At 43.4% G+C, this 25,969-nt stretch overlaps 1 protein-coding gene across 1 annotated transcript; it reads right to left on the bottom strand.

Annotated features, from left to right (window-relative positions):
- Positions 1 to 784: 784 nt before the first annotated feature.
- COIL (coilin) lies at positions 785 to 25,602 on the bottom strand. Its single transcript, XM_010380647.2, has 7 exons — positions 25,327 to 25,602; positions 14,431 to 15,538; positions 14,223 to 14,309; positions 13,929 to 13,976; positions 10,345 to 10,414; positions 5,199 to 5,287; positions 785 to 1,745 (listed from the first exon to the last, which is right to left on the bottom strand). Exons 1-7 carry the CDS (start codon positions 25,569 to 25,571, stop codon positions 1,662 to 1,664), a joined length of 1,731 nt encoding a protein of 576 aa, XP_010378949.1. The 5' UTR covers positions 25,572 to 25,602; the 3' UTR covers positions 785 to 1,661.
- Positions 25,603 to 25,969: the final 367 nt, after the last annotated feature.

The raw sequence follows: 25,969 nt of genomic DNA, 5'->3' as shown, positions 1-25,969 counted from the left end.
GGCCAACATAGTGAAACCCTGTCTCTACTAAAAATACAAAAATCAGCCAGGCATGGTGGCGGACGCCTGCAATCCCCGCTACTGGGGAGGCTGAGGCAGGAGAATCGCTTGAACCTGGAAGGCAAAGTTTGCAATGAGCCGAAATACATGCTACCGTACTCCAGCCTGGGCAAAAGAGTGAGACTTGATCTCAAAAAAAAAAAAAAAAAAAAAAAAAAAAAAAAGGCATCGCTGGATGTGACCCACTTTTTTTCTATTCTATTGTATTTTATTTTTTCAAAATGCTGGTCATGGCCCCCTAAATTGACTTCATAATCTAGGGGACTCTATTCTTAGTCTGACAAACACAACAGAGGAAAAAGGTGACTCATAAACTGATTATAATCTGATGAAAACACTCCCTGAGGTCAACATTTTCCTTTGGTCAATTGTTTACTAATTATCTTAATTTGTTTTCCAACCCTGGAAGGCAAGTGTGCTACACAGAACCCCAGTGCCAAGATCCCACCATTCACATTACTCTCATCCTTTCGGGAGTAATATTTCTCATTACAAATCAATAAATGTACATTTTGAAACACATTGCTGTCATACAAAGGAAAACTGGCCAGCATCTCCACGGGCACAGTGGCTCCCAGATCAGACAAACTCCACTGGACCAAACTCTGCAACATCAGACTCATCAGTCAAAGCAAACCTTCTTGTTACAGAAAATTGTAATCTCACGTTATTGTAAAATAAGACAACAATTTACAATACTCAACATGATGACTCGGTAGAGGTGTTTAGTTCAATACAATTTTATTTTAAAATGTGTACAGCTGAAGGAGGGATCTGATCTTTTGTTAAATGAAACCAATTTTCACAGTATATATTTGGCCATTTTAGCTTTGTAGTGAATAATAACAGAAAAGGAAGTTTCTGTTTAAGATCCTCACTCCAGCACACTCAGCCAGGCGCCTGGCAAGATGACACATTTCCTGGTCTGAAGCTCACAGCCAATCCTCTCACCCAAGTGGAACACCAGTTCTCCTCCAGGCATACACACACACACACATACATCTTATTTTCACTGCTCTACACAGGGCCCTGAGAATCCTTAATTTTAAAGTTGGGAAAAACATGAAAGGATTCCTTAACTCATTGTCTATGACACATCCAACTACCTTTTAACTCTTAACAATTGCAAGTATAAAATACTTGAAATTTATGAGATGCTCCATTTAATGGAACAACTCAAATGCTAAAAAATTAGATCAAGTAACATGCTTTAATATTTTTAAGTGTTACTTAAAACTTATTGAGACAAGATATGCAGCACATTCTTGGTATTATAAACTCCTACCGACGACTGCTACTTGATGGCCAAAAACATTTAAAAAAGAGAAGAAACCATACTGGTATACAACAACGTCTGCAGGGAATGTCATGTTTTACATTTTGTTAGCTGAAATTAAACCTGACAAAAAAAACCAAAGATCTACAAAACCGACACCCATGTCATTTTAAATGATGAGGTAGATTGTTTCCTATGCAGTAAAGTGAAGATAACAAAAATCCATACAACTTCCAAATCCTCTTTAAAAAAAAAAAAAAAAGTTCAGGTTATAGTCACTTTCACAAACAAGACATTCATAAACTCTAAGGTGGAGAGGTCATACTCAGGCAGGTTCTGTACTTGATGTGTTACTTGGAGATTCAATAATCAGTCTCGGGTCAATCAACTCTCTCCAAAATACAGTGATCTGAGGAAAAAGACAAAATCCCCAGTTTAGGCACTTCATTTTGAGGTCATACAGGTTTTAGTAAGTTAAAATTTTTAGCCAAGTAAATTTTCCATCAGTGTAGAATGACTGAAGAATGGGAATAATTTGGGTTCCAATAAACTGAGTTCAATTAGGGTAGTAACTCTTTAGGCCAGGCGCTGTGGCTCACGCCTGTAATCCCAGCACTTTGGAAGGCTGAGGGGGAGAAACGCTTGAGCCCAGGAGTTCAAGATCAGCCTGGGAAACCTAGTGAGACTCCATCTCTATTTTTTTTTTAATTAAAAAAAAAAAAAAAGAGGCCAGGCACGGTGGCTCACGCCTGTAATCCTAGCACTTTGGAAGGCCAAGGCAGGTGGATCATCTCAAGTCAGGAGTTCAAGACCAGCCTGGCCAATATGTGTCTCTGCAAAAATACAAAAATTAGCCAGGCGTGGTGACACATGCCTGTAGTCCCAGCTACTCGGGAGGCTGAGGCAGGAGAATTGCTTGAACCCAGGAGGCAGAGGTTGCAGTGAGCGGAGATCGCACCACTGCACTCCAGCCTGGATGACAGAGTGAAACTCTGTGCTGGGAAAATAAATAAATAAGTAAATAAATAAATAAATAAATAAATAACTCATTTACTTAGAATGAACCTAAATTTTACATTAAACATATTTCATCTTTCGTTGATTAACAACAGGGGATGCAGGGGTTGTGGGAGGGAGTAGCTCCCCCAACCCCTCCATTTGATTTGCCCTGTGGACAGGTGGCCTGGAGACCTTCTGGGAACTAGATGTGGTCCAAATGGGTATCACTAGGATGCTGATGTCCTTTTGCAGTGCTCTGTAGTTCTTATCCTAAGCTACCTAAAAACAGGAACTATTATAAACATACGTGTGTAGCAAAGACTTGGAACCAACCCAAATGTCCATCAATGATAGACTGGATAAAGAAAATATGGCACATATACACCATGGAATACTATGCAGACATAAAAAAGGGTGAGTCACGTCCTTTGCAGGGACATTCTCAGCAAACTAACACAGGAACAGAAAACCAAACACCACATGTTCTCAGTCATAAGTGGGAGTTAAATAATGAGAACACACGGACACAGGGAGGGGAATATCACACACCGGGGCCTGTTGGGGGGTGGGGACAAGGGGAGGGATAGCATTAGAAGAAATACCTAATGTAGATGATGGGGATGGGTGCAGCAAACCACCATGGCACATGTATACCTATGTAACAAACCTGCATGTTCTGCATATGTATCCCAGAACTTAAAGTATAATAACAATAAAAAAAGAAAAAAACAAAACAAAAAAAAAAATGAACTATTTCACGGCCCACCAAGAGAAAGCAAATGCTAAGGCTTGGTCCTATGAATGAATAATGAGGGCCATCTAGTGTCAAAAACGGTAATTACAGGCTTTTTGCTTTTGAGACAGGGTCTCACCTCTACAGTCCAGGCTGGAATGCAGTGGCATTCAGGACTCACTACAGCTTTGCCCTCCTGGGCTCAAGCGATCCTCCTGCCTTGCCCCCACCACCCCCAAAGGTGGCTGGGACTACAGGCATGTGTCACCACTCCCAGTTAATCTTTGTATTTTTTGTAGAGATGGGGTCTTGCCATGTTGCCCAGGTTGGTCTTGAACTCCTGGACTCAAGGGATCAGCCCGCCTCAGCCTCCCAAAGTGCTGTGATTACAGGCATAAACCACGGTTCCCGGCCTAATTACAGGCTTTCTATTCTACTTCAGGCCTCCGTTTAGGGCATAGACAGAAAAGCCTCCAAGGTTTAATTTTCCAATGCAGTTTCCAATTTCAACCAAAAATATATATATATATATATACACATATATATATACACACACATATATATACACACACATATATATATACACACACATATATATACACACACATATATATATACACACACATATATATATACACATATATATATATATAAAAGAAGTACAGGAGACCAGGCCAAATCTGCTGATCCTACTACAAACACTAAAAACGTGTTTCTGGAATAAATCCCTAAAAGTGTCATCTACCTTAAAGACAAGGTAAAACATACAGTCTGGCTAGGCTTTCTACAAGTTCACACTTCAGAAAAAATGTTTGCAATATTGAAATCTACAGAATAGTATCTATAACATTTCAAGTATAAACACCTTAAAAGAGAGCATTTTTTTTTTTTTTTTTGAGATGGAGTCTCGCTCTGTCGCCCAGGCTGGAGTGCAGTGGCCGGATCTCAGCTCACTGCAAGCTCCGCCTCCCGGGTTTACGCCATTCTCCTGCCTCAGCCTCCCAAGTAGCTGGGACTACAGGCGCCCGCCACCTCGCCCGGCTAGTTTTTTTTTTTTGTATTTTTTAGTAGAGACGGGGTTTCACCATGTTAGCCAGGATGGTCTCGATCTCCTGACCTCGTGATCCGCCCGTCTCGGCCTCCCAAAGTGCTGGGATTACAGGCTTGAGCCACCCCGCCCGGCCAAAAGAGAGCATTTTTCTTAAATCTAACTTCTGTTTAATGCCACCATAACCTAATGAGCTAGCCACCGCCAGCAATTCTGGTAGGTCTGGCTGCTTAAAAAGGTATAAACCATATACTTCCTAAAATGGCAATTTAAGGATTTAAAGTCAGAGGACAGGATCATCATTTTATGTCACTCTTCAAACTGTTGTGCTATTTTAAGTTGGAACTCTCAGGCCAGGCACAGTGGCTCACGCCTGTAATTCCAACACTCTAGAAGGTCTAAGCGGGCAGATCACTTGAGGTCAGCAGTTCGAGACCAGCCTGGCCAACATGGTAAAACACAGTCTCTACCAAAAATACGAAAATTAGCTGGGCGAGGTGGCAAGCGCCTGTAATTCCAGGCACTCCAGAGGCTGAGGCACGAGAACCGCTTGAACCTGGGAGGCAGAGGTTGCTGTGAGCCAAGATCATGCCACTGCACTTCAGCCTGAGCCACACAGTGACACTCTCTCAAAAAAATAAAAGTTGGAACTGTGGTAACACTTGGGGGACAGTAGTGACGGCAAGGGAACATAACAGAGGGTTCTGGGAGTGGGTGTTATGTTCTATTTCCTGATCTGGGTCTGGTTACATGGGTATGTTCATGTGAAAATTGTTCAAGCCATGTAATTATATGCGCTTCTCTGAATGTATATGCCAATAAAGTTTCTAAATATGCTACCCTTTCCTGCTGGAATCCTTATATAGCTATAATGTTAAACAACTGTACACTCTTAAAGAAAAGTTTGTTATTTGTGCATCTTGTCACATAGGCTCTATGAGGGCCAAGATGGAGCCCTGATTTGGCACTTAGCACTGGTATTGCCACACCATAGATCCCCCCAGGGCCTGTAGTGCAATGTCACCTTACAAACCACAGAGAGAACGTATGGCCAAGCAATGCAAGAAGAGAAGCACACCTACCTTGCTCTCCTGTGTCACAGCGTACTCCACTACCTCGGTTCCATTTTCATTGTGATAAACCAAATCAAATTTCCCAGGTTCTCTCAAGGCTGAAACAAGAAGATAGGGAGGAAAGAGAGTAAGTTATTTCTCAATAGTTAAAAATGTTCCTCTACGGGGAATTTCTATCATTAAGAAAACAGCCACAAACAAACTGTCAATTAATGTGAAGGCTGGGTATGTACAGGAAAGCACGGGGTGCTCAATACAGGGGGATCCTGAGGAAAAGCCTGGACCGGGGGACTTCTCAGCCATTTATCAGAGAAAATCTTTCCTTCATAAGCTTGATGAACTGTCATTATTACCAGAACTGAATATGGCACCACAACATAATCCCCAAAATTAATTAATTTATGTGTTTCAACAAGGGAAGGTAATATGAAATGCTGCTCTGTCCTTAGAAATCACATATGCGGCCGGGCGCGGTGGCTCAAGCCTGTAATCCCAGCACTTTGGGAGGCCGAGACGGGCGGATCATGAGGTCAGGAGATCGAGACCATCCTGGCTAATACGGTGAAACCCCGTCTCTACTAAAAAATACAAAAAACTAGCCGGGCGACGAGGTGGGCGCCTGTAGTCCCAGCTACTCGGGAGGCTGAGACAGGAGAATGGCGTGAACCCGGGAGGCGGAGCTTGCAGTGAGCTGAGATCCGGCCACTGCACTCCAGCCTGGGCGGCAGAGCAAGACTCCGTCTCAAAAAAAAAAAAAAAAAAAAAAAAAAAAGAAATCACATATGCTTCCTACTACTTGGTAACACAGGCAGTCCCTTTTTTTTTTTTTTTTTATAAGACAGAGTCTTGCTTTATCGCCTGTAAATAAAGCTGTAGTGTAGTGGTGCAATCTCGGCTCACTACAAACTCTACCTCCTGGGTTCAAGTGATTCTTGTGCCTCAGCCTCCTGAGTAGCTGGGATTACAGGCATGGCATGCACCACTATACCCAGCTAATTTTCATATTTTTAGTTGAGACAGGGTTTCACCATGTTGGCCAGGTTGGTCTCAAACTCCTGGCCTCAAGTGATCTGCCCGTCTCGGTCTCCCAAAGCACTGGGATTACAGGCATGAGCCACTGTACCCGGCCTCAGTCCTTGCTTTCTATGGTAGAATGGGATTGGAAAAATGACTGTACAAGCTGAAACCACGCAAAACAATCTTAATAATCAATAGGAAAAATTATTACTGTCTTATGACTTTTAAAAAATTTTGCCAAAACATTAAAAACCTTTACTACATAGGGAAATTCAAAATGAGTAAAGTAAAAACACTGTACTTATGAGTACACTGTAATTACATTAGGAACACTGAGAGCTAACTTTCTCTCTTTCTTTCTAGGCGTTTTATTTCTCTATAAGAAACTTATCAAGGGGAGGTTGAACAGTGCTTGTGCTCTTGCCCTGTAACTTACGATACAGCGCAAGCATCTTCTCTGTGTTTTGTACAACTGTTGTACTCTTTTCTAAGTTTGAAACTGCTGTCTACATTTTATCCTCTGAACTTCTACTGTCATGAAATAGCTCAAAGAATTTGTTTTTTACTTTGTAAAATCTTTGTTTTTGCTGGTGTCACTTTGGGGACATTTTCATCCTTTTTGCCACGACCACTTTCCTCATTTAAGTCAACAAGTTCACCTCACTGGCAGTGTCAACATTTCCACAGTGAGCTCTTTCTTCTACAGACTCTCCTTAAACTCAGTTTGGATGGCACTTCAGCATCACCACTTTTGTTTCTTTGTTGTGCCTTTATCTTTGTGGGCCTATTCCCTACTTCGATTATAAGTTTTGTAAAATGTCATGCAGTTTTATCAATGAGAGACAAGGAGGCACCACAACTGCATGCTCTGCTCTGTATGTGAACTGAATAACAGATGCACAGTGACCAGTCACTGATGGACTCTGAAAGCACTGACTTGATGGGTCATGGATCGTGACACGTATCTGTTATTTACGTTTTATAGTGATATGTGGACTAAAGAGCTACTGGCAGTACTTTATGCACTTACTCACAGTTAACATACGCAATGTTGCTGGGGGACTGGTATTACTTAACTAAACCATGGTAACTGAAATTTATGTATATCAGAACCACCACATCAAGGACAACTGACATTGCTATTAGAGAACAGATAAATCCATTTCTTTCTTTCTTTTTTGTTTTTGAGACAGGGTCTTGCTCACTCACTCAGGCTAGAGTGCAGTGACACAATCATGACTCACTGTAGCCTCCACCTCCTGGGCTCAAGTGATCCTCCCACCTCAGCCTCTCAAGTAGTGAGAACTACAAGCATGCACCACCACATTCAGCTATGTTTTTTTTTTTTTTAGAGACAGAGTCTCACTATGCTGCCCAGGCTGGTCTTGAACTCCTGGGCTCAAGTGATCCTCCCACTTTGGCCTCCAAAGCCATTTCTTGATGCCCTAAAGAAGAAAAAGTCTCTAAGTGGATGTTATCACTATTAATCACCTGGCAAGCACTGATCAGGCTGTATGTGCAGAATTTGACAGTGGACAAACTTTTCTGTCCACCATTCTTAAGAAAGGGGATTTCTATAAATGAAACCTCATCAGAAGAAGGGTAGGAAACTAGTATAATTTATATATAAACATTTACTTAATATCATAAAGGAACTTTGTTGAAAAACTCTTTGGACTGATTTCTGTCAACCGAATCTTTTATTCAATCCCTTATTTAAAAATAAACAGGGGCCGGGCGCGGTGGCTCAAGCCTGTAATCCCAGCACTTTGGGAGGCCGAGACGGGCGGATCACGAGGTCAGGAGATCAAGACCATCCTGGCTAACATGGTGAAACCCCGTCTCTACTAAAAAAAAAAAAAATACAAAAAACTAGCCGGGCGACCTGGCGGGCGCCTGTAGTCCCAGCTACTCGGGAGGCTGAGGCAGGAGAATGGCGTAAACCCGGGAGGCGGAGCTTGCAGTGAGCTGAGATCCGGCCACTGCACTCCAGCCCGGGCGACAGAGCGAGACTCCGTCTCAAAAAAAAAAAAAAAAAAAAAAAAAAAAAAAAAAAAAATAAACAGAAGGCGGGTGTGGTGGTTCCCGCCTCTAATCCTAGCACTTTGGGAGGCTGAGGTGGGTGGATCACGAGGTCAGGAGATCGAGACCATCCTGGCCAACACGGTGAAACCCTGTCTCTTTTTTTTTTTTTTTTTTTTTTTTTTTTGAGGCGGAGTCTCACTCTGTCGCCCGGACTGGAGTGCAGTGGCCAGATCTCAGCTCACTGCAAGCTCCGCCTCCCGAGTTTACGCCATTCTCCTGCCTCAGCCTCCCGAGTAGCTGGGACTACAGGCGCCCGCCACTTCGCCCGGCTAGTTTTTGTATTTTTAGTAGAGACGGGGTTTCACCGTGTTAGCCAGGATGGTCTCGATCTCCTGACCTCGTGATCGGCCCGTCTCAGCCTCCCAAAGTGCTGGGATTACAGGCTTGAGCCACCGCGCCCGGCCAACCCTGTCTCTACTAAAACTACAAAAAATTAACCAGGCGTGGCGGCAGGCGCCTGTAGTCCCAGCTACTCGGGAGGCTGAGGCAGGAGGATGGTGTGAACCTGGGAGGTGAAGCTCACAGTGAGCCGAGATCGCGCCACTGCACTCCAGCCTGGGTGACAGAGCAAGACTCCGTCTCTAAAATAAATAAATAAACAAACAAACAAACAAACAGAAAACAGGCTGGGCATGGTGGCTCACACCCATAGTCCCAGCACTTTAGGAGGCCAAGGCGAGTGGATTGTTTGAGGCCAAGAATTCAAGACCAGCCTGGCCAAAATGTCAAAATCCATCTCTACTAAAAATATGAAAATTAGCTGGACATGGTGGTGTGTGCCTGTAGTCCCAACTACTCCACAGGCTGAGGCATGAGAATTGCTTGGACCTGGGAGGCGGAAGCTGCAGTGAACCAAGATTGCACCACCGCACTCCAGCCTGGGCGATAGAGTGAGACTCTGTCAAAAAAAAAAAAACAAAAACCACACACACACACACACAGAGTAAACAATTAATTGCTTTAGGATCTGCTAAAGGAAAAGGGATCTCCCCTGTCCTCTGGCCAGGGACCCCCTATAGTACACTCCAAGTTAAGCTACATATTATAAAAGCGCTCTTATTCCAGGCATTCAGTTCCAGTAACAGGTGGGGTAAATCAGAGATAAAGCCAGTAACTATTTAAAATGATATGTGAAAGTGTATGTATACACACAGTTTAGATATTTTGTTTTGACTTAATATACAAAAGTATATTCATTTGACAATCTTTTGACACAGAGCTGAGTAGGTTTTATGAGTTCACTGAATAGAGCTCTTTCTTTTATAAACCATACTATTGTATTGTCTGCAATTTCCACAATTTACAGTTTTGGTGTTTTTTTTTATTTTTATTTTTCTGAGACTGAGTCTTGCTCTGTCACCCAGGCTAGAGTGCAGTGGTGCGATCTCAGCTCACTGCAACCTCCACCTCCCGGGTTCAAGCCATTCTTCTGCCTCAGCCTTTCCAGTAGGTGGGATTACAGGCACGTGCCATGACGCCTGACTAATTTTTGTATTTTTAGTAGAGACAGGGTTTCACCACGTTGGCCAGGACGGTCTCAAACTCTTGACCTCAAGTGATCCATCACCTTCGGCCTCCCAAAGTACAGGAATTACAGGCGTGAGCCACCATGCCCACCCAGCCTGGGCTTTTTAAAAATAATGCAAGATTGCAAAAATTTGCAAGACAATCTAAGTGCAGAATCTTCCTCAGTTTTTACAAAATTCCTCCCAATCTTTTATAGCTGACGCACCCATCCATAATTTCATAGCATTTATTGAGTCAGCATTCAACTTAGGCTTCCTAGGAATAACTATTTTTGTAATCAATTTTCATCAGTTCATATAAACTTTTATGACATTATATAATTACAGTAATAAGAAGTAGCCCAACAGTTTTGGAATATATCCAACATCTCTGATGAGTCCCCAGGGTTACAGTGTGCTGAAAGAAGTGGGGAGCGCCAGTTACATGGAGGCCAAGGAAGAGAACATCTCCTGTGTGTAAAAGCTATTCATAAACCACTGTAGATAGAAAGAGCCTAAATTTTCAAATTCTTTTCTAAAAGACTCACCAGGTAAGGATGAAAGAATTTCTATATCTACTTGCTGGGTCTCTGGATTGTGGCTTAATATTCTTCCTTCCTTTCAAAAATAAAAGTCCAAGTCAAAATCAACATGTAAAACACTGTGAATATACTAAAAACCACTGAATTGTAGACTTTAAAATGGTTAAAATGTTGAATTTTATGTTATGTGAATTTTATCTCAGTTGAAAAATTTAAAAATAAATCCACATATAGAGAAAATAAAAACAAGTAGACTAATAAACCCGTTATGTGAATATACAGAAATATCTTTAGAGGCAAAATAGACACATTTAAATCATAAATGGCAGACACTACCTTAAATAACTCGATGAAAGTAAAGATTACACCAGGGAACCAAAAGTGAGTGAATGCGGGAAAAGGAGGAAAAATCACACCAGGTGGATATATTCAAGTGACCACTGACCATGACAGCATTCATCAGGAGAGACTAGATATATTCTAATGGTGCTGCCTCGGTTCCTGATGCTTTTAGAACCCTTCTAAAATAGTGATCACAACCCCTCAGGAGAAACTAGAAGGCACTTTATCACTGGTAAGATCCCAATTCCCCTTCTCCCAGGTCTCCAGGTGTGGGAGCTGATTTTCTAATGCATCAAGAGGATGCACTGCCCATGCATGTAGGCGATGGGGAGACACGTGGTAGCCTCTAGGGGTATATACTGAGAGGCCAAGCAACCAGTTCCTCCTGACTCTATCTAGAATTTCTGAGCACAGTCAACAGTGTTTTTTAGAACCATACTCAACAGGGAATCAGGAGCTTGGGAGACGACATTTTTGAGTACAGAATTTAACTAATTTAATTTTTGGAGACAAGGTTAATGAAAAAAGCAGATGATCAAACTAGAGAACTGCGTTTGAGGTCAAACCAAAAAAGTAGAACCAATTTGCATTTTTAAAATGATTGTGAAAGCAATTTCAAAAATCTTCAAAAAATTTTGTCACCTAAAGTAGGCAAATCACCTTCCAACGTTAATAACTATGATGACTAACACCAATTTAATATGCAATTTTTTTTAAGAGTCTCGTTTTGTCACCCAGGCTGGAGTACAGTGCAACGATCTCAGCTCACTGCAACCTCCACCTACCAGGTTCAAGTGATTCTTGTGCCTCAGTCTCCTGAGTAGCTGGGGCTACAGGTGCATGCCACCACGCCAGGCTAATTTTTGTATTTTTAGTAGAGATAGGGTTTTGCCATGTTAGCCAGGCTGGTCTCGAACTCCTGACCTCAAGTGATTCGCCTACCTTGGCCTCCCAAAGTGCTGGGATTACAGGCGTGAGCCACTGCACCTGGCCGTTAATATGCAATTTTTAAAAATCAGTATCATCTAGAATTACAATTTACAGAGGTTGTAGGATGTATCAATACAATATTCATTTCCATTTCCTCATATATCACACAATTAAATTAGTTATCTATGGTAGGGTGACAAAACACCCTGGTTTCTTCAAGACAGGTCTGTTCATCTTTCCAGCATAACTATTAATAGCACTCCCTTTCACTCACAAGTATCCTCATTTAGGTGATAAATTACACGATCACCTCATCCACAGGAGACACTAAGTGCCTAAGAAGATAAAAACAAAACACCAATGACCTAGAACTAACCCACCAGATCCCTTCATTAACTGATTCTTCCAGCCTGCTTTTAAGGAAAGTTTTTTTTTCCTCTTTTTTTTTTTTTTTCCGAGACAGAGTCTCAATCTGTCATCCAGGCTGAAGTGCAGTGGCGCGATCTCGGCTCACTGCAAGCTCTGCCTCCTGGGGTCATGCCATTCTCCTGCTCTCAGCCTCCTGAGTAGCTGGGACTACAGGCTCCCGCCACCATGCCCCGCTAACTTTTTTGTGTGTATTTTTAGTAGAGACAGGGTTTCACTGTGTTGGCCAGGATGGTCTTGATCTCCTGACCTCGTGATCTGCCCGCCCGGCCTGCCAAAGTGCTGGGATTACAGGCGTGAGCCAACACACCCAGCCTTGAGGAAAGGTTTTTATAAAGATTTTAAAAGTCTTCCAAGGCATCAATCCAGATTAAATCAAATTCCCTTGTGTTTTATCTATGTTACTATATTAACATTACCAATTATTACCTTAAAAAATGGTCTTACATTCCATATCGTACATCAAAAAAAGAAAGGATGCACTTTAACAAGATTTTCAACAAAATTCTGGTGGGTGAAAAAGAAACATGTAATTCTGTGATCCCACTGAGTTAAGCTTTTATTGAACTATGAAAAACCTCACATGCCAATATAAAGACTCATACAGATATTAAGTAAGTAAATTCCATGGATAATATTTATGAATTACCTGTGGTTAACTGATAATGCAAAAGAAATCATACTAGATCATAATAACCAGAAGTAATTCACAAATATGTAAAATAGATTCCCATGACGAAAATAATCAAATCTTCTTGCTGAGAACTGTTTATTATTTTCTTTCAAAGTTTAGAATCATGAGGGAATGAATACCCAAATAAGTTGGTGTGTCTAAACTAATTAGAAAACAGTAACTAAAAAAATTAAACTGGCTGGGCATGGTGGCTCACACCTGTAATCCCAACACTTTGGGAAGCCAAGATGGGGGAACTGCTTGAGCCCAGGAGTTTGAGACCAACCTGGACAACATAGCAAGATCCCGTCTTTATTTAAAAATAAAAAATTAATTTTTTTTTTTTTTTTTTTTTTTGAGACGGCGTCTTGCTCTGTCACCCAGGCTGGAGTGCAGTGGCCGGATCTCAGCTCACTGCAAGCTCCGCCTCCCGGGTTCACGCTATTCTCCTGCCTCAGCCTCCGGAGTAGGTGGGACTACAGGCGCCCGCCACCTCGCCCGGCTAGTTTTTTTTGTATTTTTTAGTAGAGACGGGGTTTCACCGTGTTAGCCAGGATGGTCTCGATCTCCTGACCTCGTGATCCGCCCATCTCGGCCTCCCAAAGTGCTGGGATTACAGGCTTGAGCCACCGCGCCCAGCCAATATTTTTTTTAAAAAGTAAAAATTAAGCTCATCATTCTCCTACTCTATTCTTCCCAAATATAAGGCAAATAACACTGGGAGACTTCACAGTGATACTATTAAAAAGTTGACATTTCGGGCCGGGCGCTGTGACTCAAGCCTGTAGTCCCAGCACTTTGGGAGGCTGAGACAGGTGGATCACGAGGTCAGGAGATCGAGACCACCCTGGCTAACACGGTGAAACCTCATCTCTACTAAAAAATACAAAAAACTAGCTGGGCAAGGTGGCAGGCGCCTGTAGTCCCAGCTACTTGGGAGGCTGAGGCAGGAGAATGGCGTGAACCCGGGAGGCGGAGCTTGCAGTGAGCTGAGATCCGGCCACTGCACTCCAGCCTGGGTGACAGAGCGAGACTCTGTCTCAACAAAAAAAACAAAACAAAACAAAAAAGTTGACATTTCAATAATGTTTTCATTTTCTACTTTCTGGCATTTTTATTTAGTAAAAAAACAAATCTGTATTATCCATACAAGTAGTATTAAATATGACTTTAGTTTTATTAATATACTGACAACTTACTTTTAAATAAACATCCTTACCTTGTAGTCAGAGACATCAGGAGAGTAACTGGATGTTAGTTCCAAAAGCTAAAAAAGAAGAAAAAACCCACAAATACATGAGCCCTCTTATCCCCTCACATTCCCACAGCTCCTCCATCATGCCATGCTGGGGTGTCCACCCCCACCAGTATAGGAGCCCTACCAGGAACCCATGACAACACTGTGGTTCCAGTGGGAAGGGCTTTTACAAACACTTTAAACCTGATTTGTTAAGTAAGTTTATTTGGAAGGGGAATGAACCTTTTTTGCTGTGACCGTTGTTTTGAAATATACCTTAAATGCAATCTTTTCTCCAACTTGAGGGGCAGCTGCTAACAGTGGTAAGAGACTATAGTCCTTCTTCTGTGTCTCTACTGGATTCTGAAAAACAGTGTTAATCATGTGACATCATTATTGGTGAGAAAATGTGAACCCATGACATGAACTCCACACACATTCTAAGGGGAAAGGGAGGAGGTAACTTACAAAAAATAATACTTACCTGGATAATAGTAGATGAATTTGTTACCACGTCATTTAATTGCTGTTGCCTCTGGTTGTCAGTGCTTCTATTTACAACACAGGAAACAGGATGCCCTCGTCCTCGACCTCTCCCCCGCATGCCCCGTCCCCTGGCTCCCTTCCAAGAAAAAAGGTTCTCTCCTCTACCCCATCCTCTTCCTAAACTAGCGGGGAGAGACACACTGGGAGAAGGACCAGGAGCCTGGCTGCCACCGTTTGAGCCAGAACGCCTCCATCCAGCAGCACCTGCACTCTGTGATGATGGCCCTGGGCCTGGACAACCTCTTCCTGCAAAAAGGCCTACTGTCTTTAAGAAACCCGCAGCACACTCCGGGGTGCTCGATGACATCAAGCATTGGTCATCTGACTCTGAACTAGAGTCTGAACTAGAAGATGTTGTTCCAGAGGTTTTGCCCTTGCTGGGGGTAAGGCTAAAGCCAGGTTTTGTAGCCAGTTTGTCTGCAGTTGTATTTTTGCTAGAGGGTTCTTCCTTTGATAACTCAGTTGGTAATTTCTCTGAGGAATTTCTGGCTTCCAAAGTGACTTTGCTGGGACCATCACTGATAGATTCATCACAAGACTCAGACTCCGAGGAGGAACCAGGACTCTCTTTTGAGCAAACGCTTACACTAGCTTTCCTTTTGGCTTTAACAAGGCTGTTTCTAGCAGAACCTTTTGGAGAACTACATCTCTGATCGGTCCAGTCTTTTACTGCCTGTACTTTAGGAAACTTGGGATTCTTGGCCTTTTTTTTATATTCACATTTCTCCTTTTTCTTTGGTGATTTTCTTTTGGTCTCTTCATTATCATCACCCACTATGACACAGGCTGCTTTATTTTTTCTCTTGTTTTTTTTGCTGACAGTCTGATCTGTGACAGCTTTTGGCTCCAGATCCAAGACCTTCTCATTATTGTTATTGTTCTCTTGCCTCTTCCAATGCTTCTTTGAATATTTGTAATCTGGTTCAGTTTCTTCATCCTCCTCTAACTGAAATGCCCGCTTCTTTGCTTTTCTAAGATATAAATTAGTGTCACCATTACTGATGACTACAGAATTCTCAGCAACTCCTCTCTCTTCTAATTTAACTCTGTCAACAGAACAAGAGAGAAAGCTAGAGTGAGCAATTTGTAAACACATCTCCAGGGCATAGTTATATACTGAGATGACTCTACAAAATGTAACTACCATCAGTCAATGAAAAAATGTCATATCAATTAAAGACAAAAGACTCTTTCTGGCAAAATGGCCCATACAGCATTACTCACAGTCAACTTTCAAATGACTAGCTTTATTTATTGAATAGCTACTGCATCCCAAACATTTTTTATACGTTTTTCTCTAATCTAAACACCAACACAAAGTAGGTATTTTTAATTTTACAGATCGCAAAATTACAGCTCAGACAAGTTACTTGCCCCAAATCTAGAGCTGATAAGTAGCAGAAAGGCAATTCAAACTTCAGTTTGTCTAACTTCAAACTCACAATCTTTCTAAGATATGCATGTTACCTACCCTAAAAGGTGATAATGCTGATTATCCATTTTGTTTCAGAATGTGGGCTGCTTTCTTTAACAATATTTTACTCGTTTTAATTTAGGTGAATACTAAACAATTTATGTTCTCTGGGGTATTGACAGCCATCTGTACAATTCCATGACACTCTGTGAAGCTTAATTTTATGTATCAATTTGTCTGGGCTATTGGGTGTCCAGATATCTGGTTAAAACGACACTGGCTCTTTCTACACCATCACACTGGTGCACACGCATGTCCTGGCTGATGCTCTCAAGAGCATCAACAAAGCTGAAAAGCAAGGTAAATGCCAGGTTCTTATTAGGCCAAGCTCCAAAGTAATTGTCCAGTTTCTTTTTTTTCTTTTAGGTTTTTTAATTTTTTTTTTTTTTGAGACAGAGTCCCAACTCTGTCACCCAGGCCAAAGTGCACTGGTGCATTTCTCAGTTCACTACAACCTCTCCCTGCCAGGTTCAAGAGATTCTCGTGCCTCAGCCTCCCAAATAGCTGGGATTACAGGCGCCCACCACTACGCCTCGCTAATTTTTGTATTTTTAGTAGAGATGGGGTTTTGCCATGTTGGCCGGGCTGATCTTGAACTCCTGGCCTCAAGTGCCCAAGTGATCCACCTGCCTTGGCCTCCCAAAGTGCTGAGATAACAGGCATGCGACATCGCGCCCAGCCCCATCATCCAGTTTCCAACTATAATGATGAAGCATGGTTACACTGGCAAGTCTGAAATCACTGGTGATCACAGAGCTGGGAAAATTGTTGTAAACCTCATAGGCAGGCTAAACAAGTATGGAGTAATCAGCCCCAGATTTGATGTGCAACTCAAAAATCTAGAAAAATGGCAGAATAATCTGCTCCCATCCCACCAGTTTGGTTTCACTGTACTGACAACCTTGGCTGGCATCACAGACCATGAAGAAGCAAGACAAAAACACACAGGAGGAAAAATCCTGAGATTCTTTTTATAAGGATGTAATACATATTTACAAATATATTGCCTCAGTGGGCAAAAAAACTTATGCTGGGAGTATGTGCAAGGCTGTTTCTGGATGAGATTAACATTTAAATTGCTAGACTGAGTAAAGTACATTGCTGTCTCCAATGTGGGTGGGGCTCATCCAACCTGCTGAAGGCCTGAATAGAACAAAAAGACTGAGTAAGGGAGAATTCACTTCTCTGCCTGACTCTTTAAGCTGGGACGTCGGTCTTCTCCTGCCTTCAAACTCGAACTTGAACTAGAAATATACCATTGGCTCTCCTTGGTCTATAGCTTACCAACTAAACTTAGGACTTCTCAGCCTCCACAATCCTATAAGCCAATTCCTTACAAATAAATCCCATGTCTGTGAGTGAGTATTTGTGTGTGTGTGTGTGTTTCTTACTGGTTATGTTTCTCTGAATAACCCTACTTCATCCAAAATGTCACTATAGGAAAGCAACTTCATTCCTCTATCAACTGGCAACAGTTAATCCCAGAATGTGCAGTCTGATAATGATGGAAGTCTTGAGAGTGTCCTCGATGTTAAAAGCAAATAGTAAGTACTCAAAAATGCCTGTTGGCCAGGCACAGTGGTTCATGCCTGAAATCCCAAAACTTTGGGAGGCTAAGGTGGGAGGGTCGCTTGAGCCCAGGAGTTGAAGACCAGCCTGGGCCACATAGGGAGACCCTGTCTCTACAAAATACAAGCATTAGGCTGGGCGCAGTGGCTCACGCCTGTAATCCCAGCACTTTGGGAGGCTGAGGTGGGCGGATCACGAGGTCAGGAGATCGAGACCATCCTGGCTAATACAGTGAAACCCCGTCTCTACTAAAAATACAAAAAATTAGCCGGGCATAGTGGTGGGCGCCTGTAGTCCCAGCTACTTGGGAGGCTGAGGCAGGAGAATGGCATGAACCCGGGAGGCGGAGCTTGCAGTGAGCCGAGATCGTGCCACTGCACTCCAGCCTGGGCGACAGAGCAAGGTCGCAAACAAATAAACAAACAATAGGCAGGCAGGTTGGCGCATGCCTGTGGTCCCAGCTACCCGGTGGGCTGAGGTGGCAGGATCACTAGGGCCCAGGAGGTCGAGGCTGCAGTGAGCTGTAATTGCGCCACTGCTGAAAACACAGATTATACTTACAAGGCATTTACATCCAGCTATATATTTCATCAAGTTTTTTTAGTGACCAGGGAAAGACATAGACAATCATATTTGAAAATGAAGAACAACTGGTGAATGATAGGAGTATATGTTACAAGCATTCTTTAAATTTTTTAAGGCATAGTAATCCTGTGGATTTACCTCAATGTGGTAGTTGAAAAAAATCCTCAATTATTTGTCAGAAAACATAACTATACACACACAAATCAAGATAAAATAAAATAAGAGTTACTGACATCAGCAGTAGGATAAAGAGAGAAATAAAATGCTAAGTGACTAGGGATTTTAAATTACAAAAACACATTCCCCTCTGTTCCCAGCTGGGGACCTTGGCATCTAATAGCAAGGAAATAATTCTTAATCTGGCAAAAGTCAGTTTGGTATCCTGTGAATCTGAGAACTACCATGGAAGCCCTACAATATCAGATGTTTTTCTTGACATTTCTGATAAATTTGTTTTTACTTGTACCAATGATCCAAGCTTCAATTCTGAGATGACCAAATAGGACCAAACTTTCTGTCAAATTCTGAAAATGGTTGCAAGACTCTATTCAATCACTGTGGTTTATTAAGGGCCTGGAAAACAGCACAAGTAACATCCAGTTGATGAGAACCCCTTCCTTTCCTGGGAGCTGGCAATATCCTCCCGCCTTCCAAAGCAGCTCTTAGCATCGTCTCACCCATTCTTAAGACCATGCATTGGCCGGGCGCGGTGGCTCACGCCTGTAATCCCAGCACTTTGGGAGGCTGAGGCGGGTAGATCACGAGGTCAAGAGATCGACACCAGCCTGGCCAACATGGTGAAACCCCGTCTCTACTAAAAATACAAAAATTAGCTGGGCGTGGTGGCACGTGCCTGTAGTCCCAGCTACTCGGGAGGCTGAGGCAGGAGAATCGCTTGAATCCGGGAGGCAGAGGTTGCAGTGAGCCAAGATCATGCCACTGCACTCCAGCCTGGCAACAGAGAGAGACTCCATCTAAAAAAAAAAAAAAAAAAAAAGACCATGCCTCTACAGTTATTTGGCTTGAAGGTATGACCTGTGATTGCTGCAGCCCCACTTCCTACTGTTCCCCAAGAGAATGATTTCGGTTTTTAAAATATTAAGATTATAATCAGGTGTCATGGCACATGCCTGTAATCCCAGCTACTCAGGAGGCAGAGGGAAGATCACGTGAACCCAGGAGTCCAAAACTAGCCTGGGCAACACAGTGAGCCCTCATCTGGGAAGAAAAAAAAAAAAAGAAAGAAAATATTAAGATTGAGAGGCAAAATACCATCCAGGGAAAAAGAAATGGTTCTCCTGGGTCTGCTTAGTTACCATTCCTGTCAGGTGCACCTTCCCTGGCAATATTCTCTATTTCTTTACCTGGATCACAAAAAATAGAGTATCCTTTTACAAACAGAAGTGCATGCAGTTGTCCTTTCACAAGTAGATGTGAATTACCTAGGTCACTAGTGACGAAAGAGAGTTGATTCCAAGAAACTTTAAAAACAGATCCTCACTTTTCTTTTTTCGAGATGGAATTTTGCTCTGTCGCTCAGGCCGGAGTGCAGCAGCACAATGTGGGCTCACTGCAACCTCCTCCCCTTGTGTTCAAGCAATTCTCCTGCCTCAGCCTCCCAAGTAGCTGGGATTACAGGCACCCGCCACCACGCCCTGCTAACTTTTTGTATTTTTAGTAGGGATGGGGTTTTGCCACATTTGTCAGGCTCGTCTCGAACTCCTGACCTCAGCTGATTCACCCACCTCGGCCTCCCAAAGTGTTAGCACTAGAGGCTTGAGCCACCGTGCCTGGCCATCCCCACTTTTCATTCTAACTCTGCACAGCAAACCGGCTGGTATTATCAAAATATAAGTCCACCCTTAAAATCTACAATTGAGCTTCTAGGATTCTGTTATGCAGAAAAACTGACATGCCCATCTGTCAAACCTGATACCCCCTACGCATTGCCTGCCTAGGCCAAAGTGAATGCCTGGGTTCAAATGCTATTTCTGCCACTGTAACTTTTTAAAAAATCACTACCTCAGCCTTTCTCATCTATAAAAATGGGGACAATGACAATAATTATAGTACTCAGTGAATTATTATACAGAGACAGCATGCCTGACTCAGAACAAGTGATATCCAAATGTTAGCTCTAATTTTTATTAACACAATGAATGTTATTAGTCCTATGATGGCTAAGTTGGTGAATTTTTAAAAGTTGTACAAGTCTGTACAACTTTTCTGGAAGCTAATTTGACTGTACTTACCAGTTTTTATATGTACCTTCTCTTAGACCAATGAGTGTCTAAGAATAAATCCAACTGAATCATTTTCCCAGTACACAAAAATATACAAGAATATTCACGAAAGCACTATGTAGCAAACAGAAAAGAAGGATGTACCTCACATACTTTATATACCAAGATAGCCCATGATAGGTGAAAAAGCAAGGTGCAGAACAGTATGTTACGATATTTGTATTTTAAAAGTGTAAGTACATATGGTTGCACATGTATAGAAATCTAGCAAGATATGCCCCATACCCCAGACTTAACCAAGGATACTTCTGGAGAGTGAGGTGTGGGAAAAAGTATATTATAAGAGAAGTAGGAAACTTTTTACCTTCGATTATCCAAGGAGCCACTAACTACAGCAATGTGAAATGAGAACTCATCTCTAATATTTTGTTTTGTTTGAGATGGGGTCTTGCACTGCTGCCGAGTCTGGAGTGCAGTGACACAATCATGGCTCACTGCAGCGTCAACTTCTGAGGCTCAAGTGATCCTCCCATCCCAGCCTCCCAAGTAGCTAAGACTATAGGTATCCATCACTGAGCCCGGCTTTATTTTTGTTTTGTTTTTTTGAGGGGGGCGGGGTTGGTAGAATAAGGGTCTCCCTATGTTGCCCAGGCTGGTCTCAAACTCCTGGACTCAAGTGATCCTCCCACCTCAATCTCCCAAAGTGCTGGTATCACAGGCATAAGCCAACATGCCTGGCCCATCTCTAATATTTAATCAATGTGTTTTTGTTTTGGTTTTTTCAAGATAAGGTCTCACTGTCGCCCAGGCTGCAGTGCAGTGGCACCATGTCAGCTCACTGAAGCCTTTACTTCCCAGGCTTAAACGATCCTCCCACCTCAGCCCCCCAAGCAGCTGGGACTACAGGCATGTGCCACCATGCCTGGCTAATTTTGTTGTATTTTTCTGTAGAGATGGGGTTTCACCATGTTGACCAGGCTGGACTCAAACTCCTGAGCTCAGACAATCTGCCTGTCTCGGCCTCCCAAAGTGCTGGATTATAGGCATGAGCCATGGTGCCCAGCCTTAATTAAGTATTAACTGCCAGAGTTAAAAGGGTCAGAGAGGACAGAATGCACTTTGTTTCCTTACAGAATTGACTCTTCAAAAGGGAGTTCTCAGGCCGGGTATGCGGTTCAGGCCTGTAGTCCCAACACTTTGGGAGGCTGAGGCGGGAGGACTGGTTGAGCCCAGGAGTTTGAGACCAGCCTGGGCAACTTAGTGAGCCCTCTCTACAAAATTAAAAAACTGTACTGGTAGTCCCAGCTACTCGGAAGGCTGAGGCAGGAGGAGCCCTTGAGCTCAGGAGTTCCAGGCTGTATGAGCCAAGGTTGTGCCACTGCACTCCAGCCTGGGCAATGAAGTGAGACCCTGTCTCAAAAAATAAGGGCATCTCTCCGAATCTACTGTAATTCTGAGGCCTGCACGATTAAAAAATAATAATAATTTAAAAAATTAAAAACCGACAGACACAGTCACTCACCCCTGTAATCCCAGCACTTTGGGAAGCTGAGGAGGGCAAATCACTTGAGGTCACAAGTTCGAGACCAGCCTGGCCAACACGGTGAAACCCCATCTCTAAAAATACAAAAAAATTAGCCTGGCACAATGGCAGGCACCTGTAAGCCCAGCTACTTGGGAGGCTGAGGCAGGAGAATCACTTGAACCCAGGAGGCGGAGGTTGCAGTGAGCCAAGATTGTGCCACTACACTCCAGCCCGGGCAACAGAGTGAGATTCCATCTCAAGATAGATAGGTAGGTAGGTAGGTAGGTAGGTAGGTAGGTAGGTAGGTAGATAGATAGATAAAACAAAACAAAAATAAAAAAACAAATCTGCCAACACCCTGATCTTGGACTTGTAGTCTCCAAAAGAGTAAGAAATAAATTTCCACTTTTTAAGCCACCCAGTCTGTGGTATTTTGCAATAGCAGCCTCAGCAAACTAACGCAGGTGGCTCCAAGGCAATAGGAGCACCTCCTCCTCCTCCCAGGAGAGTTAGAGGCCACCTTTAGGAACTCACTGTCAGAAACGTGGGGGCAGATGAAGCCAGATTCCTAGGGTTTAAGAGAATGGGCTACGAGGAAACAGCAGTGGAATACAAGTGTGTGGTACATCTAAAGCCTCAAAGGCTGTTCCTCAGGATTCCCACAACCTGGTTCCACTTTTCCTCGTTAGACTTCTCAGTACTGCTTATGATCCCAACAGAATGCTTTAGCTGGTCAGACTCATCTTTTTATCAAGTCCAGCCAGCTTTTGTCTCTACAGCTGTGCTTTGATCATCCAACATTTCCCACCCATTCTTCAAGGTACTGCTCAATTCCCTAACCATTTTGTTCCATGCTGATCTCCCTTTTCTCAACCAGCTTCTGCACTTACCAGTATAACTTGGTCTAACTATTCAGTCTAATTGCCTGTATCACAGAAGGTAATATACAAAAGCATGAAACTCATTATTGGGGTCCCAGTCCAATGATATTGGGTACTTTGAGAACAGAGACTATGTTTTCTTCTGTAGCTGTGAAGAAAAGTGAATCTGTTAGGGAAAAACAATGATTGCGGGCATAAAACAACAAAAATAAAGATGAATTTTCCAGATTCATTTTTTCTATAATCTGCCCATTTGCCACTGAAGCCACTACAGAGGTATTTTTTTGCCACATGCAGCTGTGCATTTGAAGTATTTAGGAAGGATTTGCCTGTCATCGTGTCGTAATTATTACTTACAACAATTTTCATGGTTTGTTTTTGTCATTGTTAACTTCATTATGAAGAATGTAATGCCCAGATGATTCATTAAAGTATAATTCTAGTTAGCTAGCACAGGTTATTAACTTATTAGGCAAGGGACAGTTCAGAAAGTAATCTTAATAGGATGGGACACAATCCTTAGAATTGTAATATTTAAATAATCCTTCAATTGCAGAGAGAATAGAGACCTATTTCACAGTCGATAAAAAGGGGGGAAAAACTCTTTGAAATTCGGATTATTTCAAATTGCCATTTGAAACAGTTGAACATTATGCAATAAATCATAATATCCTGATTTGAAGATGCAGTTATTGTTCCAAATTAAATTCCTTGATGTTCTGAAGAAATCTTACAGAATCTGATATGCTCAAGGGTAAGGAATATTCAACAACAAAGGGCAGCAAGAGAAAATAGCCTGGTTCACAACTCTGGAATTAATTCACTGTAGCTGAAGCTTAAAGGGGGTGGGGGGAAGGAAGGCTGGCATAGTGGCTCACGCCTGTAATCCCAGTGCTTTGGGAGGCTGAGAAGAGAGGACAGCTTGAGCCCAGGGATTCGAGATCAGCCTGGGTAACATGGCAAAATCCTGTCTCTACAACAAACACAAAAACTATCCAGGCGTGGTTGCCTGGCCTGAAGTCCCAACTACTTAGGAGGCTGAGGTGGGAGGTTGCCTGTGCCCAGGAGGTCGAGGCTACAGCAAGCTATGACCGCACCACTGCACTCCAGCCTGGGCATGGGAAACCCAGTCTCTTTGTTTAAAAAAGAAAAGAAAAAAAAAAAAAGCCTGAATAAATTGGTCCAAGACATGCATCCAAACTGGTGATACCATCATCTGACTGTGGCAACTCAACCACATTTCAGCAATTCATACTACAATTGCTCCTGGATACTCACCTCATTATCATTTTTTTAACTTCCAAAAGCACATTTAAGATTATTTTGTGGTTCCCAATTTACAGCCCAAAAGGACTCAAGACACTTATTTGAGAAAACCCCAAAATATCTGGGTGAGACACAGAATGATACGCCACCAGAAGTCTCAGGGGACACCGGGCACACGAGAACTAAGGCTGGACAACAGCATGTTATGAAGAAAACGCGACGATTCCCCTTTGCCAGCTTGGGTCTCCTGCACCTGACCGTGAAGGCCGCCAAGGGTAAGGCCGGGTCTCCCGCACATTTGCACCATGGACACGGAACACAGTCGCACAGTGCCTAGCTAAACGTGGATGTGCTAAATCAAGGCTGAAAGAAACCCTGGCCCTGCCCTTAGGCATCAGGGTTTTTCCAAGTTTCATTCTCCTGTCATAGAAGCATCCCGGGAAGGTTGCTGTTTACAATGCAGATTCCGGCCAGGCGCAGAGGCTCACGCCTGTTAATTCCAGCACTTTGGAAAGCCGGGAGGATCACTTAAGGTCAGGAGTTCAAGACCAGCCTTGCCAACATGGTGAAACCTGTCTCTACTAAAAATACAACAACAGCAACAAAATTAGCCGGCCATGGTGGTGAACGCCTGTAATCCCAGCTACTCGGGAGGCTGAGGTGGGAGGATCGACTGAATCCGGGAGGTGGAGGTTGCAGTGAGCTGAGATCGTGCCACTGCACTTCAGCCTGGGTAACAGAACGAGACTCAGTCTCAAAAATAAAAATAATAGGGGCAGGGTGGGGTGGCTCACGCCTATAATCCCAGCACTTTGAGAGTCTGAGGCTGGCGGATCACCTGAGGTCGGGAGCTCGAGACCACCTAGACCACTGTGGTGAAACTCCATCTCTACTAAAAATACAAAAATTAGCCGGGTGTGGTGGCGGACGCCTGTAGTCCCAGCTACTCGGGAGGCTGAGGCAGGAAAATTGCTTGAACCCGGGAGGCGGCGGTTGCAGTAAACCGAGATCGCGCCACTGTACTCCAGCCTGGGCGACAAAGCAGGACTCTGTCTCAAATGAATAAATAAACAATAAACTGCAGATTCCTGAGCCCCAAAGTTGACTACACCAATCAGTATCTCCCGGGTTAGCGAACGTGCATTTTTACAGTCCCACCCCTCACACCCTCATCCCCTTCCCCATTCCCCATCCCCTCCACAACCAGGTCTAGCGGCCTCAAGCCCGGGCGTGCGCAGGCGCGTCCCCGTCCCGCCGCCCACCTGGCCGTCCAGCTCCCTGCGCCGCGTACCTGAGGCAGTCGTTGTCTCTCACCAGGCGCGCGCTCTCGGCGGGGGGCAGGAGCCCCCCCTCCAGGTAGAGGCCTAGGAGGGCCCCAGAACTGAAGCCGAAGCGCTGGCGGATGAGACTAATGAGATCTGTGACGACTCGGCATCTGTTCAAGTCGACCAGAAGCCAGAAGGCCGTACAGTGCGGGGTAGCTGGCGGCGGGTAATCAAATTGAAGCCGTAGCCTAACCGTCTCGGAAGCTGCCATCTTGCTCGGTGCTCAACGGAAGCCGAGAGATACCACGGGGCTACCGAGAGGCGTGCTCGGGCGGCCCGCCCCCTGGAGCCTTTGGCGTGTGCCACCTAGTGGTGGAATGTGGCTACTACAGGCTGCGTCTAGGCGTGAACTCGGAGCGTGGTTGATTTTTTTCATTCAATTTTGTTCACGGCAGCGCTGAGAAAGGGAATAAGTGAAATGCCTTTATTACATTTCTACTGGGCGCTATGTAGGGTCTCCTAATTCAGGCAAGTCTCTGGATAAATAACATTTCTCCTCAGCAGTGGTCTTCTAAGATATTTGCTCATCGACATAAAAGATTTTTATAAAACAATCGTAACAACACATTTCGCTGACAAAATTTTTCATCATGAGTTGAAAAAGATGTA

Source organism: Rhinopithecus roxellana, chromosome 19, assembly GCF_007565055.1.
Source record: "Rhinopithecus roxellana isolate Shanxi Qingling chromosome 19, ASM756505v1, whole genome shotgun sequence".
NCBI lineage: Eukaryota > Metazoa > Chordata > Mammalia > Primates > Cercopithecidae > Rhinopithecus > Rhinopithecus roxellana.
The sequence above is the reverse complement of the archived record's forward strand: the minus strand, read 5'-3'. Positions and strand labels throughout refer to the sequence as shown.